Raw genomic sequence first — 21,260 nt, 5'->3', positions numbered from 1 at the left:
TCTTTCAGCATCACTGCACTTCTTCTTGCAGAGCTAGCAAGAGCGAGGATCCAAAATACTGCTCCTAGCAAGATAATATATTCATTAACTGAAAGTAAATTCTAAGGGATTATCTAATGTTTGTCATGGTCACAGTGCATAACCAAGAACTCTGTATGACAGATTTTTATTTATTTATTTTTACAAAAATAGTCTTCCATGTACGCTGCCGCTTTCCAGATGACAGTCATCTGCATTTGGCCAAAGAACAGAAAGGCAGGTCCACGACTCTGCCAAAATGATTTTCCAGCACCTTGGTGCCAGGGCTAGGGAAATCCATAGCTAGGTTTCTGACTCATCTGCACCACTGAGATGGCACCACACAAACCCCAGGATACCACAGCAAAGCATTTGTTGCGACTGACCATGTCATTTCCATTTCTGATACAGATCAATGTAATAGGTGTCATCATGTAACTCTGGAGATCTTAGGAACAGTTATTTCTGTATTTTCCCACTGGTCTAAGTAACAACAACCACAAAGAAAGAAAAAGCCAAGATTTACACTGCTGGGATTATATTTCTGAATATAAATCAGCTTCACTCCTGGACAAATGAAAGTAAATTCTCCATGCAGACAAGGCCTAAAAGGAATTGAATAAACACAAGGGTCCTGACTGCATATTTCATCCGAAAGATAAATAAGCTTTTAAATCACATTTAAAAAAAAAAAACACAAACCAAAAAACAGCCTGAAAATCAGCAGCTAATAAACAAGAGAAACTCTGGCAATACCAAAGCAATTCCCACAATGCTCATCTGTACCCTGAAACACATTCAGAACACACCCTGTTTTCAGAGCTGTCACACAACAAATGCAGATGTAAGCCTGCCATCACTACACAAATAACAGAATATGACATTTAAATAATACCACTAAGGAAAAGTGGGAGATGCACACAGCCTACACTACGTACAGCAGCTCTTTTTTAAAGCAACTCATCTGTGAGTTACCAAATAGCTGAAAGACCCTTGGGATGCAACAAAACAAAAGCACACGAGGTTCCAAGGAATCTACAGGAACACAACGCACTCACACTCATCTCCTTTTTACTGTAGGCACCTGCAGCACTAAAAAAAAATAAATTATAACTTTTAAAGCTTATTAAGCCACATCCTCAAATTGCTTAGCCTGAATGGATTTACAAATAACTTCTACCCATTTGTTTCTGTGTCAGAGTTTTCTGGTATCTTTTAGCTCTTCTCACACTCTGGTGTTTGTCTAACCGCTGACATTTACTGAGTGCAAAAGTATCCTCTTCAGCCATGAGCTTTCTTGGCTATTTAACCCAAGCTTTTGGTGCAGCAGAATCTAAGACTTAAGGATAAACAGGTGTTTTAAACACGATCTATTTGAACCTCTGCCTGCCTCCATACATAACCTCCTCAAATAAATACGGTTTCTAGTATATAAGAAAATATACCACAGGAAAACCTTTACAGCATAAATTTATGAGGTGGTGTTGCCAAGCCTCATGATTTGTTCCAGATCTCTGTATTTTCTCAACTTTCAGCTCCTGGAGTTCTCTCTTAAAAATAAAAATTTAAAAAATTATATCTTTCATGATTATGGATAAAAGCCTGGAGGTAGGAGCCAGCAATGGCTTGTAAATAGGAGGTCAGGACTGGGTTGTAAAGAAAGAGATCAGGATGTAAATAAAAACAGTATGATTTTAAAAAACAAAACATTAGTTAAAAACCCTCAAGATGGATTCAGTATTTTCAATTCAGTATTCTTTACGATGCCACTGAGTGATACACTGACAGAAAACACCAATAAAACATCTTACCAACTTGCCTGTATTCTTTTTTGTAGAACTGCACAGCTAGTAATGATCCGATCCCACTTCTATAGGTAAAACACTGGCTGATTTTGTTGTTCTAATGTGCTAAAAACTATTCATATTATAGATTCTAGGGAGCAGGATCTCTTGCTTTCTAAATTACAAGACAGGGAAAGGGCTTCTGCTTTATTATCAGAAAACTAAGGTAAAGAGGTAAGTGACAAGCTTATGGCAGATCCAGGAACTAAGCACAGATTTTAGATTTTTTGAGTTATGGTCTTCTACTTTAGGCAGAAGGCTGGACTTCTTTTCCCTTAACAAGCTATCGAAGCTCAAATTCTTATTTAAAAACTGACAATGCAGCTCAGTAACAATGAAACAGCAAGAATACTTGAAAAAGAAGTCATCTTAAGTTAAACCATTGGCCCTTCTAAAGTTAACATCTGCAAAAACTTGTCCCCAACACACCGTGAAGACTTTTTCCAGGAGGCTAATTTAGAATTCACACCAGTTTCTGTATCGGTCAGGCAGGACAAGAATCCCAACGCTGACATTACTGTCAGGACTCCGGTATTTGTGTCTGATCTCTAATGTCATTAGCTCTGCAGCTTTTTCATCATACTCACTGACTCTATATCCCAGCTTTTCAGCGTGAATCCTCTTGGCCATGAACTGCCCTTCAATCAGCGCTCGTATTTCCACCTCCTTTGGAAAGTCTGAAACCTGCATCAAAGAGGGAATGCATTAAGTTAACAAGCACCTTACACGCTACACAATGTCGAGCTGGAGACTAGTTAAAAACGCAAGACATTTATAGTCGAGTATCCTTGCCTTTGCACTGAAGTCTGCTTTCAGCGAGGCCCGGCTGCTCTCACACACACACAAGATGGACCTAAAGACTCACGACAGAGACCACAACCCATAACCTCGGTGTTGTTGGCAAATCAAAATCAATGCACAATGGGAAGAGGTTCTAGTGCAAGTTGTAAGCTCTTCTCTCTGTGCATTTCCCAGCACCAAAGGCTCCTTAAGAATCAATATCTCAAAAATATAAAACTAAAGCAAGTAGATAACATTCAGAAGCACAAAGCAGTGACACAAAAGTTTTAAATCTATTTCTGTCTGCACAAAAGTCAAACCATGTAACCTCTTCATTAATCTTAGTTGCTATATACAATACTTTTCTGTCTTTTTGTCAACCAGAATATGAGCAAGGCAACAGAAGTAGGAAAATACTGAACTACAAACAAATACAAAGAATTTTGCAGAAATAATTGAGTTTTTCCACCTACTTCAATAAGTGCCTACAACTCGTATAACAGCTAGAAGCAATTAAGCATTCATTTAAAACAGCAAACAGCATTTCAGAGACCAGCGCTACACTGCAAACACAGGATAGTACCAATCTCTGTTCACCTAGGTGAGGTCTAATCAACTGGGTGTCACGATTGATCCAAGACATCTGCTGAGTTTCAGTTCCATGCAGAAAGACAGACATTTAAACAACATCCATTCCTCAACAGAAAGAAAAAAGAAAAAGGGATACAAAGAACTTGTCTTTCCGTAACACAATTTCTATTTTCATTCCAATTGGACTTGAGCCTGGTTCACTTACATACCATTACATAGCTTGCAGGTTACTCCAAGACATGCAAGACAGCAAAATGAGGCTTTTACTTTTCTATACACATTTAGAGCAAGATAAAAGACAAAATGTTATAGCCCAAAGTTTCAATACATCCTTATCTGTGTGTCTGAAACTTAGAAGATGGAGACTAAGTCATGTAAGTCTACTAAGCTCTCAGCAAGCTTAAAGTTAATCCTGTTTCCAAAACAGTGTTGGTTTCAGTAAATCCACATTTTCCAGTAAAGTAAATGTTTCCTCAAAGAAACAGCGTGTAAGTGGTAGTTCAGACTTTGCACAGCAGATACGTTCAAGCTACAGACCAAATACTTCCTTATGAAAATCATCGCAGGGACTTACATCAATAAATTAAACTTGAAAGCAAGCATTTTAGAAAAGAAAAAATAATTGCAAAGATTTCAAGCCTTGACAGTACTCCTTCAAGGTTTGAGACATTAACTAGATTACTACTACCTTTCGGTTGTCTCTGTTGAATCTGTGAATCCCAACTGCTTCAGGAGTAATTTCCATCACATCAAAGTAGAAACCTGCATCAAGGAACATTAAAGAGTGTCCTGTTTGCTCCAGCCCAAAGTTGGAATCTTATTTCAGCACAGAGCAAAAATGATCATGTTTATCACGTATTTGGAAAGACATTTGAGTCACCACACAGCCCGTTTCTTAACTAATTTCAGTCCAGACACTTATCGAATTTAACTACTTTCAGTTTACAAAAACGTGGCTCTTAAGCACGCCTGGCTCTAGGCATCCAAACAACGTAACAACAAGCCTGCAAAAGAGCCCACATCCACCAGAACACACACACACATGCAAGTAAAAAGATAAGAATATATAACACATCTTAGAAATAGTTTCAGTAGGTCATATAAAAGGATGAAAGGAAAATAAAATAACACAGAAAAAATGGTTAGTTAGTAAGAAGAGTACAGGAATATTGGAACACTTCATGCACTGGATTAGATTTCATGAGCTTATTAGAGAATTTAAGTCATGAAGCAGAGCTGATCTCTGAACAGTTTTGATGAGATCTGAAGAAATGCAGTAATGCTTTGTAGACAGCTAGACAAAAAGTGTGAAAAAGATTTCTTTTGTGTGGATGGCAAGAAGGGTTGGTCAGAAAAGATATTCAAGAAAGGAAACAGAAAATGAGGACAGGAAAACTGAACAGAATAGCTAAGAAACTAAGGAGAGTTTTTAAGGTTCAGATCTTTGGAACAAGAGTATGCAGTCCCAGCAGCCCTATGAGCATTAGCCTAAAACCCAAACAAAACAGTAACACTGTGTTTCAGCACACGTAAGCTTTTTGCTTAAACATTCTGAAAACTTGTCAGCAACCAACACTGTTGGTTACAGATCTGCAGGCTTTGCCAGGGGATGTAGATCCCAAAATTTCCTTTCTGACCCTTCTGCCACCTTGAACCTGGCAGATGAGGTCTTCAAGTAAATATGATTATTTCATCAGCCTTCTCAGGTAGCTCCCAGACACAACAGGGCCCTCATCCATCACTGCTCCTCCTTCCCGATCTGCTACCCCCGTTACTCTCATTATCCCAACCTCACTCTAGGAGCTGCCTCTGCCCATCTCCAAACCTCTTCAGGGGCATCTTCTCCACCACAGACACTGCAAGGTACATGTGATAAAATGGGGGAGCCCAACCAGAGACTTCTTTGCTCTGCTTCCCTCAGGAACTCAGACCATGGAGATTACTGCATTTTTACATGTGTACCCAGAGGTTATCCAAGCATACAGGTTATTGAGGATCCCTTTCACAAAATACCCATTTTATAGGGGATTGAGATATCCAAGTGAATACATTATAATGCAAATTATAAAACTTTAAGGCAGTGTCCTGGTATCCTTGAATTCAGTAGCACGATTTTCATCAATTTCCGATGTTTTTAATACTGACTAAAGCAGCTGACTTTCAGGTTTTAGAACAGCGTCTTCACATTTTCTGAAACATCTGAACTGATGATTTGTCTTGCAGTGAAAAAGAGATTCCTGGTAATTTTAATACTCCACAGGGACTGAGTTTGACAGACAACATAACAGAGCTTCTAAAAATGAAAAATCAGTGCTAACCTCACAGTGTCAAGTCACTGTATCTTACAGGCACCTTCCTAAGGAATGAAGCCTTCTATAGCCTAAATATCTGCCTTTAAAAACTTTGCTACCTACAGTTTTAAAATTAATTTTACTCATATCAATTCAGATCTAGGATGATGGTGACAATTTCAAATCCAGCTCTGCAATGATTACATTTTAATCCTGATTACACGTATGATCACCCTTCAATAACTTATTTCAGAGTGATACACTGCTCCAGTAAAATGCTAAGCTCTAGGAAAGAAAATAATGCAAAACTTCAAATACATGGGTTCATTTATATTTTAAAGATATTTCCCTCATCATAATTTTGTTTCGTTTCATTCAGCATAATATGGGGAAAAAACAGGGATGAAATGACTCTGTGACATACATTGGAGAAAATGCAGGAAATCTGGGTATCGCTTGACATTACTGCTTTGTTCACATTCATGAACAAGATTCTAAAGTAATGAGTGAGAAAGAAATAACATGGAGCTACTCAATTCACTTGGTTTCTTCAGAAAAAGAAACTTCAACGAAAGCCTTTTCTACCGCTAAGATGCCACTAACACCCTTTCAAAGACCAAAAGAGCTCCATAAATATAATTTTCTTATTTAGTGAATACTAAAGGGAAACACTGTCATGACAGCCTGTCAACAGAGCAGTTCTAAGCACACATTAGGAATTTCCCCTGCTCTTGGCCTTTATAGTGACCCAAGTAAAAAGGAGGTACAACACCCACCCAAGTCTGTGTCTAAGCAAACCCTGGAAGTCCCGGCCCTGCTAAGGCTCATACCCAAATTTCCGTTGTTCCCAGCCACAGTAGATGATAAAGCTTTGGAGAATTCATCCCAGGAGCCTGAAGCACAGTCATCTCTGATCTTCTCTCTCATCAGAGAGCCATTCTTAAAACTGAAACAAAAACACACCATATGCATTTTTCTAAACATTTGGCTTTAGATTTTTAAAGCAACTCGTTTTACTCAATATTGGTGTTTATTGTATTAGGTGAATAAAGCTGGGCAAGCTAAAAATACAATCACTTCTTCATTATGGAAAGAGATAAAGAGGTAGAAAACTAGATAAGAGAGAAAATAACTATTACAGGCCATGTTGAGGAACACAGTGCGGAGATGTTGGTACACATCTCTCCTGTAAGTCAGCTTAGATCAAGTCTGGCCGGCCACGCTAAACCCAGCGAAGACATCTCCTCAGAGAAGTACTCTGACACAGTGCAAAAAAGCTCATTCTGAGATGACTCTGCAAGGAGGATCAAGAGTGTCTCTATATTGCATTTATGTTTTCAGTAACATAGTACCAGTATAGCCCCAGCTTAGGTCCAGCAAGACTTATGAGGTCTAGCACTGTGCCAGGATTTGGCAAAGGAAAGCACTGCAGCTGCATCTGCATGGTTCTGGTCCAGAGCCAGTAAACCACGCTGGAAAACATGCATCTGTTCATGGTCTTTGCACCCTTTACACAGTCACCTCCTTTGTCTCCTCTGTGAATACAGTACTCCTGCAAAATACTGCAACACTGGACTCAAATCCAGAGGAAAGCAGTTTGAATGCTCTCCAGCACAAAGTTTTCAGAGCAACTCATCAGTTTCAGGAAAGGCACAGAAATATCCAGAAAAAGGGCAAGGAAATTATGTAAATTGCTTGGTAGAGGCAGCCAAAGTTACTCGAGTTTTCCGTACAAATACCCTGCCTGGTAGCTCAGCAACTTTTTTTCTCCTAACTGAGGGTCCTCTATTAACTCAAATATTCTAGAAATAAAGGGACATTGGTGCAAAAGGGGCAGCACCAGGGTAGAAATGACTGGGCAGAAGGAACAGGAACTCTATGTATCTGCATGGCTACAGAAAGATCTTGCATTCTGAAGGCAGGTTTGGCCACCTGCACATATTAAGCCGCAGTAAAAGAATGGCAGTGTAACAGTTGTTCAGAAAAATGCCTCAACATCTCCTTTTCTATTATGAACAGTTTGTTTATATAGCTCTCACACACAGCAACAGTCAGAAGAAACATTGTGGGGAAATAAGAAACTCAACTTTAGGAACATCATTCTCACTGTCATCTGCAGCATCCTATTGCTGTACAGGTAAGACTCAACATTACAGTTAAGGGGCAGACTTGAGCTTTGCTGAAGTTTTGAGCTACAAACACCTACAATCCAGGGGATTTACACACAAAATTTATCTGCATACTACTTGTAAATATTTGCCTAAATACTATGAGCCACTTTGGAGATTTTTCCTCTGAATACTGTGACTCAGTGAGGGAAAACACAGCTTTAAGCCATCTTCCCACCTACTTGGCTGGCAAGGGGCTGAACAATTCTCAAATCACACCAGCCAAAAGCTACCATGAGGACCATTCTCTCAGCTGGGCTTCTCGAGATCTCAGCATTTTCCACATGCACAGCATAATAAGTCCCTGAAGAGCACTGATTATGGTCCTTTATGAAAAGGGAATCTTCACCTGCCCTGTTATGTCCCCTCTGGACCATTTGAAGAGCACAGAAGTTACACAGCCTTGTCAAGCTCCTGACATTTTGCATTATTATATTTCAGAAGATTGTTATTCCTGTACATTAAATGTATTACCTTAGATTCATAGTGAACTGGCTCTATGTATAGATATGTAAAAATAATTTCAGCTTTTTATTGTCATGAGAATTTATCCTCCACAACTCTGCAGTTTCAGTTACTCAACTTTAACAATAGGAATGCTATAATGTTGATGCAAATGTTTCAGCAATAGATTGCCATATACCGTACAGAGTGCTGAATGTTCTATTCATTACCATTTCGCAAAAGATATAAAAAACACTAACACTAGAGAAAGAAATATACGTTATTGATCCCAGATGTACAAAAAATAAATGATATTACCATAAAAGTGCCATATATGTTTGAGAATCAACAGGATTGCAGAGGATATGACCTTCTAAGGCAGGAGTTGGCTCTTGGATCCACAGAAACAATGTGTCACTTGTGCCAAGACTGATCTGGAGGGGGGGGTGGAAATAATTGAAGCGTTATCACAACGTGCATGGAAAGCAATACAGAAATTAAATTAAAACCATTTGTTATTACCACTAATTGTTTTTAAATTACACATTAAGTCAATTGGATTCGTGCTGAAGCTAGCACTGACTTGGATTGTCACGCCAGTGAAATACATACTAGATGGAGACTTAGGTTTTAATGTCTGGAGCATTAGTTAAAAATAGTCACAAGAGTTTACTTAAAGTCTTTCAGGCAGCTTACAGACTGATAGAAATAAAACAAGCGTGAATGCAATGTACAGAAAATAAACACTAGCAGATAAATCTAACTGATAAACTACAGCTATTTTATATTTCACGTATTTCATTTATTCAGGGATATGGACAGTTTTCAGGAGCATGTTTTGACTTACTGCAATATCTCCTTCTTGAAGTCTCATCCCAGCCAATGATGCTGAAAGCGAAGAGTCAGAATACCAGATAAAAAGTTACTCATTTGACTCAACTATAGCATGTTGCATGAGACACCATAATACATCGCATTCACCATCTCAAAGTACAATATAAATGGCAAATACGCTCATGATGGCCTTGGCCTATACACTGTAAGAGAGGGACAAAGCATTTGGGTGAGGGAGTGATTCTTAACAAAAATCAAAATGTTCATAACAAAAGGCTACAGAACTGCATGATTCCCTAATGTTTTACAAATTCAGGTTTTAAACACAGTGGACCCTCACTTAACAACACACTTTAAATGAGAAACACTCCCTCTTACATCAGACTACTCACATATATAGTGGACTAAGCTGGGTTTGAATCTCTAGAAGAAAAATTGGACTTTTGGGAAACACAGAGTTTCACGAACCCCCAGAATAGGAATGTAAAATATACCATGATGAAGTCTCCTTCTTGATTCCAATTTGTATATGCTATTGTAATACAAATAAGTATTTTGTTTTCACAGTCTTGAGAAACAGATGACTTTGTTCTACACTGAAACAGTCTCCAGGATTCAAAAAACTGACCTTAAATTAACACCTTCCCTTAGTCTGAAATCGATCAGTCTGACAAAAGGACAGCTCTCATCCTTAGAGAAAGCCTATGAGGTACACCTCCACCTTTTTTAGTTTGAAAAGATACAACAGGATTTATATGTATGTATATATATGTATATATTTTTTTTTTTAGTTAAAATGTTGTAGTTCATAGTAAGAATAGTTTCTTAGGGATAAGCAAACCAAAACTGAAGTTATCAAGAGGCAAATGAAGTCACCTCTAATTACTAAGCAAAAGGGAATTCATTTGTCATACCCAGCTTATTCCAGGGTCTGTACCTCAGAACCACCAGTGAGAGAAGGCTGCTGGAAAAAGGGATTAATACTGATAAACACAACATTATTTCACTGTACAGGGAACATCTGAGAATCAATGAGATTGATATAGACTTTTAGGACATCCATAATCATATTCACAGAAACGCACACATTTAATCATCTCACCTGGATTGTCTCCTGTAAATGCTACTATTTTACAGTCCGGGCTAAACCCATAACGCTGACTATAATACGGAGAAATGGGCCCCTAAGGAAAGAAAGAGAGGAAAAAAAACCTCAAAAAATGGAAAGTAATCTTGCAATGTATGACACAATGTGTTGTCACATAGAACTGAAAAACCCCAAAGCAGCTGTAATAATCATTTCTGTGTATTTAAGGTAGGAACGACTATATTAAAAATTTTGAATCCATTTTTTTTGTTGAGAACCTCACACAATACCTTCAGACTAGATTTTGAAATAGGTTAAGCACATAGTAGCATTTTAGCTTTGGCTGTCTCTCCAGTTATTCACATCAAGTAACATGAACACATCCACCTATTTTGCACACATACATGAATATTAATACATAGAAATTAGAAATTCAATGCAAACATAAGAGGAAACACAACATTAATATACATCACAGCATCAAATGCTGGAATATGACCCCTATTATTTTAGGGGTCAAGAACTGTATTCTTTTAAGCCATATTTGATAGCCATAGAGGAAAAAAAAAGGAGAAGAAAACTATTTGTAAAAAACGAAAGGATATTTCTAAGAATTTTATATGTTCTTCTCCATTACAGAAGATCAGCAGTGAATTCAGAGGGATTGGGTGATGGGTATCTACACTCTCTTGCATGTGCACCAGCTAAAGCAATAGCTCTTTGTGTGCTGGGTAGTAACACTAAATTCATTTACTCCAAGAGATGTGCAGCTTGATTTGATTTCACCATTATGCTATGTGAACTGAGGAGCTTTAAATATCCCAAATTATTCACAAAGATTACCTCATTAACTCTACAAACCGTTTAAAACAAGGTCCCTGTCAAGAAATGCAAATGTTGTGTTCTGCTTCTGCAGTAAAAAGCACTGTGCACAGTTCTGCAGTGACCAGGTGCCTGTGAGGGGACCCCAACGATTTTTATCCCTGGAGCATATACCAAAATTTTTCTCAGCAAAGCTCAGAGCATGAAGAAATTCAAGGTGATCAATGATGAAAGCTACAACAGACACCAGCTACCCGAGAGTATTCAGAGATGTCTCTTTCTGCTCTGGCATACACATTCACCACACACCTGGAAATATTTAATCAAGCAGCACAGCTCTGAGGATGACTGTGCATGCAAGCTTGTGCGCTCACAAAAACCCACTCCAAGAAAGTACCACTAGCAGAACTCTCAGCATAAAGCTCTATTTGTCACTCACAACTCTTCTGGACAGGCACATACCAAAACAGAATGAGATGGCACAGGGCATCCTAATTTCTCCTCTAATCCAGGTGCACAGGCATCAAGGCAGGACACTGACCACGTCTTTTCCCAGATTTGTAGCAAGTTCATACCAGAACCTGCAAGACAGATCCAAACAAGAGGCATATAACATAAAACACGAGTCAGTACTGCAACAAAAAACTCCACCTTGTTACAGGCAACAGAAAATGTATAGATGCATATTTGCCATTCAAAGAGAATGGTTGCAGCTCTGCTAAGCATAAAGGATCCTGATGACTCAGCCTCTGGATAGCTTCACCTGTAAAGACAGCAGAAAAGGCTTCTCTTATGCACAATGCACCAGATAATTCAATTATTCCCAAACTAAGAACACAAGGGAGAACACGGATGTCTCCCCAAATCATCCACCTTAGATAACGACTTTGCTACAGCTACCTAAAGGTGATACAGGAACATCACTTGAAGGTGTGATGTGCTCACCTGAGACCTAACAATGAAGAAATTCCCCTCTAGGTGGGATGGCTTTACACTACTCATACCACTCCTACCTTTGAGCCAAATATCATATAAGTATCTAAATCCACACTGCCTAATTCCTCAATATCAATATTTCTTTATTCAGATATTACAAAATAAAGAATTAGAAGTTAAAAAATAGAAAAAATTTTTAAAAAAGAAGAAAAAAAGAAAAAAAAAAGAAGTCAACTTTTGGGATGGCTTTACACTACTCATACCACTCCTACCTTTGAGCCAAATATCATATAAGTATCTAAATCCACACTGCCTAATTCCTCAATATCAATATTTCTTTATTCAGATATTACAAAATAAAGAATTAGAAGTAAAAAAAAAGAAAAATTTTAAAAAAAGAAGAAAAAAAAAGAGGTCAACTTTTCAAATGTAGCCTTTAATTCTGAGGCTATTTTGGAGAGTGCAGCTGTGAATACCAAAGTCATGATTTTCAGAAACACCAAGCAGCCCAACTGAAATCTATACAACATACTGAGCACTCCACATCCCTTGTTCACGTTTCTAAGATGCCTTTAATTGCACATTTCATTACAGTAAAAAATCTGTATGGGTTTCTGGTTAGTATTGTTCAGGGACGTACCAGTCTTATTCTAGATTCACATTTTCATTTCAAAGGCTGTTTAGCCCACAACTTATTCACCTCAGAAACACAGCCAAGTTCTCAGCTGAGCACAGTGGAAAACCTGAAATTTACCTCCATTCAATGCATCTTTAAGCTTTCTAAAACACAGAGGGCAAAGTTGACCCCACATGCAGTGTCTGTGGATCAAGACGATGCTTGCGATGCTGGGACACAGAGGAAGAGAAGGGATGCAGCAACACCTCAGGAGCACATCACAAGGTGTACAAATAAAGTTTACAAATAAAGTATATATCGGGTTGGTCAAAAAGTAATTGCATTTTTTGTAATAGCTGGACATACATGTTTTGAAATGCAACTGACTCCACTTTAAACCACAAATTAATGATATAACTTGACAGCTGACAGTCCAAGCTTGTTTTAGAAAAAGAAAGTGCATGATTTCATTGACAATTATTTATTTGGCGTTGATATCAAAACAGAAAGTCAAAAAGAAACATTTTTTGTCATATTTTGCTGCATTACTTCCAAAAAGGAAAAAACGCTGTTATGTGATGTGTATCGTGAAGATGCCTTAAAACTACGGCAGTGTCAGAATTGATTTGCTAAGTATTGGTCTGGGGATTTTGATGTTAAACATGGACCGTGCTCAGGAAGGCAAATCAAAGTTGACAATAACAAAATAACGGTACTGACTGACTCCAATCGGCGTTTAAAATCACAAGAGATTGTTGATAATCCTAACATACCGAAATCAAGCATTGAAAAATCACTTAAAACAACTTGGATACGTTAGGAAGCTCGATATTTGGGTACCACATGAGCTCAAAGAAATTAATCTCGCTGAGCACTTTGACATCTTCAATTCTCTCTTGAAACGTGAGGTAAACAATCCATTTTTTAAATGTATGATAACAGGTGATAAAAAAATGGATAATCTAAAACAATCAATGAAAAAGATCATGGAGCAAGCGTAATGAACCAGCTCAAAACACTTCAAAAGCAGGTATGAACCAAAGGAAGGTTATACCATCAGTCTGGTGGGATTTCAGAGGTATTGTGGATTTTGCATTGCTCCCAAGGAACCAAACCATTGATCTGGATGTGTACTATCGTCAGCTGGGTAAATTAAATGATGCCATCAAACAGAAGCAGCCAGAATTGGTGAACTGCAAAGGTGTTGTTTTTCTCCGTGATAACACCAGACCGCATACGAGTTTGATCACTCATCAAAAACTGGTGCAGCTCGGATGGGATGTGTTATCACATCCATCGTATTGGCCAGACCTGGCACCATCAGACCACTACTTATTTCATTCTTTACAAAATCCTTTAAATGGTAAAACCTTCACTGCTGGTGAGGCTATCAAATCATTCTCGGCACTGTTTTTTGCCAAAAAAACAAAACAAAACAAAACTTCTTTGAATTCAGGATCATGAAGTTGCCTGAAAGATGGCAGAAGGTAATTGAACAAAATGGACAATATGTTGTTTAATAAAGTTTTTGTCTCCCATGAAAAATTCACTTTTCATTTACCCAGAAAAAAAATCCAATTACTTTTTGGCCAACACAGTATTTGTGCAGTCCAACCCTCAGCACCATCAACAAAGTCTGGACATAATGCTGTGTAATGACACAGTGCTGTAAACTGAAAGTACTGAGACACTGGAATAACCCATGCCAAACAGTGGGACATTTGGATTGTCATTAATAACCTAAAAAGTAGAATTACATTTATTAAAGTCAATCAATCTCATTTCAGGCAAATTAAACACATTTAACAAATTATGCACTGGTTTATTTGGTCTATGATGCAACAGCAGGAAACTGACAGAGCACAAAATGCTACACGCCTTCCGCAGTCAAAAGGTGTTTTGTCAAAACTGCTACCACCCACAGAAAAGGAAAGGTGACAATGTTTACTCCAGCTTCTCTTCTCTACATGAGACCACTCTTACATTTCTCCAACCCCTCTTTCCAGGGTAAACTGTGCCCAGCATCACTGTCTGCACTTCCCAGAGGCAGGGGTTGTGAACAGCCTGGTGTCCCAAGCTCTCGGGCATAACAAGGCATTCTATGAGGAAATATGTTAACTCTATATAGTTGTCCTAATTTAAAAGGCCAAGAACCCCTTTGTTATACTAAATTAAACAATGAGCAACAGAAACATTAAATAAACATGAATTTTACTAAAGGTTAGTTGTTGTTTTCTGTGTTTTTCTGAAAAAAGAATTCCATCGTCCACCCTGCCAGCCTAGAGAAACCTTTAACCAGGATCCTCCAACGCAATTTTGCAAGATACAAGGACACCCTCCAATCTTTTCTGCATAAACCAGGAAAAACACTAACCTTTTTAACTGAAAAAGTCTAAGTTTATATAACATAGAAACAACACTTCAGTTTATTGACTGGTAGGTACAGTTGCACAAAGGCTTTAATATACCCTAAGAAAAGAAAGGTGAGCCAAGATGGCCTGGGAAAAGAAAGATGAGTTACTTTACCCCACCTTCGGAAACTCATTTAAAAGATGTGAAACAACTGTTTTATTGTGAAAGATGTGAAAGAACTGTTAATCTTGGCCTGGATTCATCTTATCCAACCGTGGGCACTTGCATGAGAAGCTCTAGTGAGTGGAAAATAAAAAACAGAGCTGAACGCTCCCTGGAACCGCTTCTCTTTCTCCTTTGATTATATGGGAAGTGATGCACACTGAGGTCCTACCTCAAGCACCTCTGGTCACGATCCACGCCGCCTCTAGTAATAGAAGTTAGTAAAAATGGCTAAAGCACACCGTTCTAAGTTTAACATACAAAATATGTAATAATCTGAGAACGAAATGAGAAAAAAGACAAACCAAAGGCAGCCCTTCGACTTGTCGCTCCAGATGGATATGGCAGCAGCAATAACGGTCAACAGCCAAGGCCATGGTCCAGTAAGAACTGAGGAAAGGGTCAATACGTGGATGAATGGGATTCAGTCTCTCAGTGCAAGCATCACTGACTTCTAACATAAAATGACCAGGAGCACAATCAGGACTTGCTAATATTTACTACATATACAGAAGTATAAGTGCTTCAATGCTGGGGGAGAAACAACCAACCAACCAACCAACAGCCAATTTCATCACAAGGACCAAACAATGCAGACTAACCGCGTTTATTAATCAACAAACTAAAGCTCAATGATGGCATCTATGTAGAAACAGTTGTGTCTGTATATTCCCGCACTCTGTATTGCCTTTTCAGTGAGCTAAAACCATAAGCAGCGTAACTCTGCTGACACCACCAAGCTGCATTAGGAGTCAATTCAGCCCAGCAAGCTTCCTTTTGAAAAGGCGTCAGTTCAAAGCATCCCCGTTTGATAGAACAACAAAAACAAGTATGCTAAGCTATGATTTGCCTAAGGCTCTTAGAAAAGCATTTCAAAAGATAAAGCTTCTCTAGGTCAAGAGCTGAATAGCTGTTCTTTAAGGTGTCTTCTAAAAGAAACAATGCCTCAAGTGTTCAAGTTGCTCGGGTCCCAAATGTATCTTACTTTTAACATCTGCACAATATAAATGAAAATCATTCTTCATTCCACCAGAATGTAATTTGATTTTTAATTTTTTTTTCAAATCAACCACCCAGGGTGCTCAGCAATTCACGAGGAGTGATTTGAACCTTACGAGACTGGACCTTTAAAAAGAAAAATAAAAAAATCCCAAAACCGAATAGCACATTTCCTACAATAACCTGCAAATTTAGAGAGATAAGTTATTGTGCGGAGCTAAACAATTTGACAGGGTCTTTTAGAGATGATATGACCTGAAGTTAAACCTACACAAATGAAAAATAGGTCTATTATCTGAACATTATTTTGAGAGATGCATTCTAAACTACAATATACAGGTGCAATGTAAAAGATCAAGTGAATTGCAAGAAATCGTAAATGACAAGAAAACAAGTTGTTTTTCAGCTAGATTCAAATAACTACTGCATACATTATAATTATATTTTATTACTGGAATTAGAATTCTCTCTCATTATGTTAACCGAAGAAAGGAATGAACAAGACAAAATATAGCTTACAATGCCAAAAAATCTTCAGTCTTGTAAAGGGGACGATAACATCCTGCTTAGTTCTCTTATCTTTCTCCATACAAAGATTTAATAATCTTACATGCTTTGAACAGCAGGTAACATTTATTCAGGTTCCATAAATATCCAGAGATGTAACAGAAGAGGCTCTCCTAGTGCTGTTTGAAAAATGCAATATTTTCTAAGAAAAATTTTCCAATTAAACAAATTTTCATTTTCTTCAGTTTAAAATATTTCAGTTTTCAACCAAACACAGACATTTTCATGTTCCAAATAGAAGCAGCACAGATTTCCCCTACCTGCTTCCAAATAGAAAAGGCAGAGGTAACATTGCCAATAAAAAAAAAATCACCTAGCCCCAAATCCATTTTTTAATGCTTGTATTTTTGAACATTTTAATCAAATTTAACACTTCACTCTCATTGCAAAATAAAAAATCAACATATTTCCTTATCAGAAAAAGTACCTTGAGGATCCCACCATCCCTCTTTGAAATGCAGTACACGGAGTTAGTTCTGGGGGTGGCTGAGTGGCTGAAGTGCTCAGCATTTGGGCGCACTGAGAAGCCAAGCGCAAATTTATTGTCGCCAATAATACACAAAAGAAGTAAAATTCAGCTGTGAAAATACATGGCTAACAGACCAGGACTAGAAGATAGATGTAACAATCTTACAACTGCTGCAAAATAAGCATGGACTGCCTTGCAATTTTTAAGGTCTCAAGTAGAACTGATATTGAATAAGTAGTCCATTAGCTCAAATTGAGGTGTCTCGCCTTTTCCTGTGAGCCTTGATGGAACAACGAAAGAGAAAAAAATGAGTTGGTATTAACACATGGGTGTCAACCATGGCTCTGTAATGCAAAATTTCCTTAGAGAGCCTTGTTATCTAACCTTTCAGCTCTGAAATATATCTTCTCTTAGTTTCAGAGCAGGAATCAAAAATGCTATTTAGAAATAACAGCACAGCTCCCAGGAAAATGGTTTCCTTTGTAATTGCCATTTAAAATTGCCATTTAAAGCTGGATAACTGAGATAACACACAACAGAAATGAGACGCGCTAGCCTTGTCACTTTCTTGTCTTTGCTATGATGAATAGAGAGATATGGAAGGCTAAATATATATATTTTTAACTGAGTTTGGGTTTTTTTTTGTTTGGTTTTTGCTTTTTCATTTTGAAAAGATACTTCTGTTGCAGATCCATACACCAGTAAGGCGGAGGAAAATAATCACGATATATGTCTTGTTCTCATCCTGGGCAACTCAGAGCTAAATCATCAAAACCAAAGAACAAATCTCAGAACTATGAAGTCTAGCTAAAAAATACTCGACTTTTTCATGCTTTCAGATTGATATTTCATCATTCCTTTATACAACATAAAGCAATGAAGAAAGGTACAATTTCATCTGAGAATATTTGTAGAAATGGGAATCATAGTATGATGGAGACAAACAAGCACAGCTGACAGCACTATCAAGAGCAGCAACAAATCAAAAGGAGCTTAAAATCTAATATAGTTGTTATTAGAGTTTAAAGACTGAAAATAAATAGCAGAGATCTTGTCCTCCTTTTATGTAAGGTGGGGATGGAAAGAAAAATGTCCTTGTTGAATTGTTACTACAAGAAAAGCCCAGACACTTACCATCGCTGTAATCGATGGGTGCATAAGCTCCTAGGAAAAGGGAAGCTGCAAAACTACTGACCAAAGAGATTCTCTGAAAGAAAAAGGGTGAGATAGTGAGTCCCATCAGTATTCACTTCAAAGAAAGTAAATAATTAAGTAACTGGAAGCAGCAAATGTTAATAGATGCTTAAATGTTAGACACAGAAAGTACACCTAGAAGGATTACTCAGTTCTATCTTAGTGCCTCAGTAATACAGCTGATATCAATCTAAAAGTAACCCATGATAAAAGCTGTTAATAGCTTTGCATTCTGAAACATGCAAAATACACCTAGCATATTAGCATACTCTGTTACCACGAATTAATTCACAACTTCACTGTGAACCTAATTCCAAGGAAAAACACTAAGAAAAGACACAAACAAACAAACACACCTGTATGTTGACAACAGGGGAAAATGCCCAGAAACCGTGCACTGGTCCACCCAGAGCACAGGTCTGTAAGGCTTTTAGTAACTCTGGCAAGGCTCTGCTAACACCTTTATGTGAACTCTTACCTTCCTCCCAGCTGAGACCCTAGACTGTCCAGGGGTTACTCCCCGGAGCTGGTAATAACTGAGCTTTGAGCCAAACCACTACCTGCAGCTCTGCCTCAGGGTATGTTCCAACAACGCATTAGATCCAGCTGTAGCGCTTCTAATACTGGCCCAGAAACGTCCTGGCCACAAGACACAAAGCACTGATCCAACACAAACTTGCTTTCACTTCAAATCTGCTATATAAACTACCAAGTTAACCAGCTACTGCCAAGCTTTTTGCAGGATCAAGTATTATCTGCTCCCAAGAAGCCAGCATAAAAACTGGCAAATTCCTTATTGTGTGCTTTGACTAATTCAGAAGAAATACGATTTTCACCTAGTAACTAACCAGAATCAAGTCTCTACTGGTGGAGTGAGCCAGCAGTGACAGCTTTTTTTAATAATGATCACAAAACTGGTGCTACACACAGCATCCAAGACGGACTATAGCCAGAGCTCTAAGAGGTGACTATAATGGCCAGGAAACTTAATTATGCACTTGCTCTTCATACGTCTCTCCCCAAGAATATATCTTATTGTGCTTAGATAAGGAAGGCCTACCTTCTGTGGTGCCCCAGTGGGCACTAGCTGCCTGAAACGGAAGGAAAAGGATGAAGTTAAGCTGTGAATCAGGCAGTTTAGCAAGCAAGAGAAGGAAAAACATCCACCTTCCACATGTCATTGAGGCTGTCGAGCTGCTGAGCACTTCCTGAGGGTTCCCGAGAACCCAACTTGGGCTCCCAACTCTGGCACAGAGAGATTTTGTGCTTGAACACAACACTTGCATATCTGTTATTGCTAAAAGGCACCATCAGTGCCATCAGCCCTTAGAACCTGAACCTGGTCTGACTGGTACTCAGTTCCACAGACTCGCTTCCTAATGCACTTTTCTCTAATTTAGTCTTAAGCTTATGAACAGCCTGCACTAGTGTTCTGTTTCACCCCATCACTTACTAGCATAAAGGTTATAGAACATGTGCTTAGAAAGAAAAAAATAGGGGAAAAAAGCAGCATTGTCCCACAAAATACAGAGTCAACCTTGCAACTCACTTCCAAAGGGTCAGATTTTAAAAACCACCAAAAATATCTAATCAATACAATAAATAACTGCAATAATACAAAAACACAAGCAGCCTGACTCCACCAGTCTGGGTGTTTGGCATACTCTGATCACAGGACAAGAGCCCTTCCCTCATTTACATTGTGTCTGCATGGAGTTTTCACCTCACTTCAAACCCTGGCATTTCAGTGACAGTCAGATGCAGACTCAACAAACTGAAACAGTAACAGAATTGCAAGCCGATTTCTGAAAAATCAAAAATCAGAAGGAAACCAACTACACAAATTCATTTGTAAGAATAGAATCAAAGCAGGTCCTCAAGGGAAAATCTATGAGGAAAGTCTAGAATCAATTGCAGGCTTTTTCCTATGCACATCCACGTGGATGACAACTTTGTATGGCAGAGCAATTTCTGCGTGTAAATGGCCAGTTCTAAGTGTGAAAATTTCAACTGTGTGCCTAATTACCCATTTCTGTTCGAACTGCTCTACAGTTTATTAGCACCCAAATGAAAGTCTGGTTTTTAAAACTTCTTCTGTAAAGGTGCAATTCAATGGAATCTGCTGCCTTAAATGTAACATTCAAGGCAGAACTGATGCCCAATTTTTGTCTGCCCAGTAACCAATAATTTAACAAAACCAAAAATAAAATAATCAAATTTTCCATTTTAATCTTAAAATCAAACACAGGAATCAAAATACACTCCAGTAAAAAAGTCTGACGTTCCCACAAAATTAATTTTAAAAGATTTTCAACTGTGTTTTCCAATAACTGTATTGAAGTTGAGCCAACCTCAGTTTGCAGGTAGACCTCAGGATTCTGGCTGTAAATCTTTGCTATCTGGTTTCCTGTAAAACGCTGAGAAAGAAATGCAAATGCTTAGAAACACAAACCCTAAATGGAGTCAATAATCATTAACTCTGTGTAATGAGTTCAGAACATTGCACTTTGGATATTTAATTTGCCTGATGCATGATGAAAGGCAGCGCACAGCAGGCAATCTGCACTAAACAGGCTATAACGCATAGTCTCATTACGAGAATTTTGCTCACCTTTTGGAAAAAAAAAACAAAAGCCTGTGAAAAAAGCATTACTATCCATAATTTACATTTCAGAAATGACAGTTCAATGGGGTGAATCACACTTATTCTGTGCACAGGAGTCGGCACAATTCAAATGCTGCCTTCAAATCCTTGAAAAGGTTTAGGCTACCCAGCCTACGTACCTCTCCTAGGCAGGTGAATTGAGAAGTTTCATACTCAAGAAGCAACTCCAGCACAGGCTAACAATAGTTGTAAGAATAATTACTTTTTCATCCATGTATTACATCAAATAACAAAAAACCCTTAACCTTTAGCAAGCTAAAAATAAACTGTTAGGGGTATGCAAAATCTGATTTCAACACTGATCATAAACTTTGTATGATGATTCAAAGGCAGCATCAGCAATTTGGGAGGTCAGAGCCTT

General features: G+C 38.2%; 1 protein-coding gene across 1 annotated transcript in view; it reads right to left on the bottom strand.

The window, feature by feature from the left end:
* Nucleotides 1-21,260, bottom strand: part of XYLB (xylulokinase homolog (H. influenzae)) — a gene marked incomplete at its 5' end in the record, with an annotated part of 81,179 nt that overhangs the window by 54,487 nt on the left and 5,432 nt on the right. Inside the window, 9 exons of the mRNA XM_010181327.1 lie at nt 2,450-2,546; nt 3,922-3,995; nt 6,355-6,470; nt 8,455-8,570; nt 8,984-9,024; nt 10,073-10,154; nt 11,342-11,460; nt 18,175-18,247; nt 20,586-20,651. Of these exons, the coding sequence (XP_010179629.1) occupies nt 2,450-2,546; nt 3,922-3,995; nt 6,355-6,470; nt 8,455-8,570; nt 8,984-9,024; nt 10,073-10,154; nt 11,342-11,460; nt 18,175-18,247; nt 20,586-20,651 (784 nt within the window). The remainder of the gene's footprint in view (nt 1-2,449; nt 2,547-3,921; nt 3,996-6,354; nt 6,471-8,454; nt 8,571-8,983; nt 9,025-10,072; nt 10,155-11,341; nt 11,461-18,174; nt 18,248-20,585; nt 20,652-21,260) is intronic.

Source organism: Mesitornis unicolor, unplaced genomic scaffold (genome assembly GCF_000695765.1).
Source record: "Mesitornis unicolor isolate BGI_N332 unplaced genomic scaffold, ASM69576v1 scaffold7903, whole genome shotgun sequence".
Classification (NCBI taxonomy): Eukaryota; Metazoa; Chordata; class Aves; order Mesitornithiformes; family Mesitornithidae; genus Mesitornis; species Mesitornis unicolor.
This window is presented reverse-complemented; position numbering and strand designations above follow the sequence as displayed.